Genomic DNA, 4,693 nt, shown 5'->3' with positions numbered 1-4,693 from the left:
AATAATAATAAAAGCACGTTCAAAAAAGGATGTTTTCAATTTAGACTTAAAAGAATCCAATGTTTCAACCTGTCTAAAGTCAACCGGACTAGAGTTCCACAAATGAGGAGCACACCAGCACAAAGCTCCGGCTCCAGATGATTTAAGATTTTGGAACCACTAAGAGTTCTGAATTTTGTGATCTCAAAGAACAAAGAGGAATATACAGAGTCAGTAGTTCTTGGAGATGGGCCCTAACCCATGAACAACCTGAGTTATTGTGGCAGCTTTAAAACATTACATTTTTCAAACCTGGTACTTGACAGCTTTGACTGAAACCTGAGAGTCGTGGGTGTTTGTGGCGCTGAGTGAGATGTAATGACAGCCTCTTGGAATGTTCGTGACAAGTTTAGGGCTCCTGTGATTGGCTGAGAAGGACTTGGTGACAATGGAGACTGCAAATATTAAAGAACAACAAAAGGTGTAAACAGCAACCTGACCACGCCATCAGCGAAATGTCAGAGACGACGTCAGCGTTGAAACAATCTTTTTTTAGTCACTGGTCCAGAAGTATGGCTATCAGTCTCTTCAACCCAGATTAGGTGTCTAAATATGTACTTTAACATTCTTTTAAAGGTTAGGACCGAGTAATGCAGAATTTAGAAAGTCATGCTGAACAAAACAACCGGGTCGCATTACCAAGCATCTGATACCTGGAGCATTTGTTTTTAGTTTTTTTTTTTTTTGACGAGTGTGTTTCGTGCGTAGGTGGGTTGCACAGCGGTTAAAAGCTTTTGCTCCTCTGCCAAGTTTTCTAAAAGTGAAAAGAAACCCAATGGATGATATTAGTTTAGTGCAAGCTGAAGTTCCCTAACAGCCTCCAGTTGTTTCAGGCCAGTTTTTAACGCTGCGTTTCTTTTCATTGAGGCCCTGCTATCAAGGATATGTGGAACTGACGGCTGCCTTGTTAACTAGCACAAGCCAAGCACAACACGAGGTCTGATATCACAGCGATGAGAAATCTCCATCCCCTCACCTCAGCTTCCCCTGCTCCAAAGAGCTTTGACACTGCGCTACGAAACCAGCACGCTAGTGCCGCCTAGTGGACATTCCTTCAAAGGTTTAATATTCAAATAACAAAGCGCTGTGAAAGGGACCCCGACATGAGCTCACAGGCCCTTCACAGCTTGATGCCAGACGGTGCTCAGCGCACAGCGGGTTTGCTGCTGTGCTGCGTGTGATTGTTTTTCCTTTTTTGGGTAAAAGCAGAACTAGCTTTGTCAGTCCTATCCAGTGTCTGTTCTTACTGTTGTGTGAGTTAACAGATTGTCTGGACAGCTCATCAAGTCTTTGCCGTTCTGAATGAAGGTCTTGAAAGTGATTTTGTGTACAGTATTGAGTGATGTCTAACGACTGTAGGTAACGTTAACGAACAAATTCATAAATAAATAAATACATAAATCAATGAAAAAATAAACCAAACTTGTTCCACATCTTCCTGTATTATTATTATTATTATTATTATTATTATTATTATTATAAATCTGCTATCGAGTACTAAACCTGATAATCTAATTAAGCCACATCAAAATCGGTTCAGAAGATATTTTAAAGCGTGGGGCGTGGACTAGACGTCGGACTTGCATAGTCAAGATAAGGCTTGAAGTTGGAATTGGTATAGCAGAGTTTGAGACTTGTATACCTTTTATTTTCTACCTGGCATCCCTTGTGGCTAAAAGCGTGAGAGATCAATTGCAAGGCTGGCAGTTCTACAGTAGATAATATAGAGGCGACAGACCAGAAGTCTATGACTTGGTATGCAATTAAAAGTGTATTGTGTGAACGTAGAAATAAAAGGCTGAAGTAGAAAATGACTTTCTGCCCGTGGGCAGTTTTTGGGGGAGGGTTGTTTTCACTGCTTCCTCTACCAAAGAACCTTCTGACAATTATCATGTCTGTACCAACGGTTATTACTGATAATTTGAGCTTATCTGTGTCCTGAGGAGTTATACATCTTCAATTATCCAGACTTACTTAAAAACTCTGCAAGCTTTGATATCTCCCATGTGCGTGAGATTGTGTTTGAGTGGGTGAGGGTTTTATTTCAAACTAAAAGCACGCTACACGAACTGAAAAGATAAAAGTGAATGCAGTCAAGCAGACGTGCCTTCTTCATCTGTGTGGTCGAGGGATTCATCTAAGGCAGGGGTGGCCAACCGTGGTCCTGGAGAGCCACAATCCAGCCAGCAGCTTTTATGGGTCACCCTTAAATCATCCATTTCTGAAGAATGCAAGTTTTTGATTGGTTAATTAGTTCAATGAGAGCTGCAGGGTGTTCAGGTTTTTGTTTCAAATTATCTCTAAATTTCTTAATAGAACAAATTACTACTTAAATTGAAAAAAAAAAATGACTGCTTAACTAGTCCAAATGAAACTGTTCCAGGTCTTTAGAAATTCATGATTAAGGGTTATCTATAAAACCTGCTGGACTATGGCTCTCCAGGACCAGGGTTGCCCCCATATCTGTACACTCACTTGATACAGCTGTTATAAAACAACTTGTCAGTGGAAAAATTCAAAGATAAACAATGTTGAAACCAGAGGAAATTGTTATGCTGTGATTTAAAAAAAAAAAAACAGAAGCAGCAACTTTCCTGTTTTAAGCAACCCTGGACATGCAAAGAGTTAACATAATAAACAGAGAGAGAGAGAGAGAGAGAGAGAGAGAGAGCAGACAGATCCAGTTTAACGAGTCACCGTTCCCTCCCCCTGGGAGCTGCATATATATAGAAGAGGTAGAGCGAGAGGGAGAGCAGATTCACTAGAAGCACAGAGAGAACTGCAAAGAGAGCACGGACTGAAAAGAGATCTCCAACACTGTCACTGCTACTGCTAGACAACAACCCAACACAAGCTACAGAATGTACTCCAGATCCAACAGCATGATCCTGTCCATTCCTGCACAGGCCGCTCACCCTGATTCACTTCCCTACAGGCTCGTGAACCGGAGGACAGAGCCTGAAATCTTCACCTTTGAGGAGCTTCCACCGCAGGTGCGCCGGAGCTCCCTGGGGAAGCCGAGGCGGAGACCGGCCCGGGTGATGTACCCTTCCAAGGTGCGCAAGTATCTGCCCCCAGCGGAGAAGAGCCCGGCCAAGCGCCTGTTCTTGGTCCTCTGCGCCGTGCTCTTCCTGCAGATCTACACCGAGGATCCCACCCTGGAGACCCCGACGGGCACTGTGGAGGCCGCCCAGACCGGCGCCCCACTTTCCGAAGACCTCTCCTTCTCCGAGTACCAGCTCCTGCCCTTCTTCTCCGCTGAGGTCCCCGAGATGAAAATCTACCCCACGGGGCAACAACAAGGTTCAGACAGGCAGGCTAAGCAGCAGCAGCAGCAGCAGCAGGCAGAGAGTGCCCCAAAGCTGCAAAACTCTGCCAAGACCACGTGTCCAAGCCTGAACCCTTACACTGGGGCCCTTCCCTTGAGCTCCCAGAGCAGGAGCATGATGGTTCTCCTGGTCTACAGCAGGCTGTGAAAAACAGGAAGCCTGGACGTGCACGGTCCTGCTACTGCCTGAGAGCAAAACAAAGAACCTGCAGAAACGAGCTGAGAGCAGCTAGACCCTCAGAGCAGAGGCGGAAGCTCCTGCATGCATAATCAGAACTGTTCAGAGACAAAAAGCTGAAGACAGAACCTCAACTGACTCGAACTGTTAAAGCAAAGAGCCTTGAAAAAGAGCTTCAGGTGGCTTTGTTTAATTTCTCTTATTCTAGAGACACACATACTTGAAGTCAACACTGCTTGCTGAGCACTGGTGTGACTGGTGTTGCTGTTTTACTGTGTAGGAGCAAGACTCCCTGCTGACGTTCATTCATTCAGGGGAATCCTCATTGTTCTATTTATTATTAATTGTATATTTATTTAACGATACAAACTGCATCTACTGTTGTTGTCGTCACTGTGTTATTTATTCATATTTATTATAATAATATTGATTGAGATGATAATGATTTTGTGTTTGTGCATTTCCAACCTGAAAGAAATGAAAATGCTGATGAATAAAACATGTTTAAATATATCTTCTGGTTTCTTTTCTTTTTTTCTTTCCATAAGTTTCACTTCTCAACCTTGAGTAGTTAGATCGAGTTACATATATATCTATATATAGTGTGTGTGCGTGCGTCTGTACACTATAAGAAATCTTAATAATGTATATCAAGCAGGTATACACACGTGTGGAATGCACTGTATGTATAGGTCTTATCCATCTGTTTAGCCCCTTGGCTTAGACACAGCTTCCCCAAGTGCCAGCCTGCAACCCTCTAGTTAAAGGATCTTGCATATTTTCAGCCTTCCAAAAATGGTGCAAACTTTAGTAAATAATAAAGGGTTTGGCTTTAAATTAAAAAAAACAAAAAACAAAGAAGAACTGCTTCCTTAAATAAAAAAGTACCATCTAATTAAATCTTAGCATGTAGCCTCTGCAGCTTGGAAACATTAAGTGAAATCTGGGTTTGAGTCCCCGAAACCCCCGGTTCAGATCTCAGCTAGCTGGAAGCGCAGGGGGAGCTCCCCAGGCTGGAGTGACGTTGTGCTGCGGGGCTCAGAGCTGCGAGAGTGGGGTGGCTCACACACCGGGGCTGTGGACTCTGCAGTCACGATAACCCAGTCATCCAAGCAGCACAGACACGGAAAGAAAGAGCGAGAAAATAC

The 4,693-nt window shown here is 43.5% G+C and overlaps 1 protein-coding gene across 1 annotated transcript; it reads left to right on the top strand.

Annotated features, from left to right (window-relative positions):
- Nucleotides 1-2,798: 2,798 nt before the first annotated feature.
- LOC131702928 (radiation-inducible immediate-early gene IEX-1-like) lies at nt 2,799-4,052 on the top strand. The gene has a single exon (XM_059005625.1). The coding sequence runs from the start codon at nt 2,901-2,903 to the stop codon at nt 3,513-3,515; it is 615 nt and encodes a 204-aa protein (XP_058861608.1). The 5' UTR covers nt 2,799-2,900; the 3' UTR covers nt 3,516-4,052.
- The last annotated feature ends 641 nt before the right edge of the window (nt 4,053-4,693 follow it).

This window comes from Acipenser ruthenus, chromosome 31 (genome assembly GCF_902713425.1).
Source record: "Acipenser ruthenus chromosome 31, fAciRut3.2 maternal haplotype, whole genome shotgun sequence".
Lineage (NCBI taxonomy): Eukaryota > Metazoa > Chordata > Actinopteri > Acipenseriformes > Acipenseridae > Acipenser > Acipenser ruthenus.
Note: the sequence above shows the minus strand (reverse complement) of the source record. Positions and strands in the feature narration are given on the sequence as shown.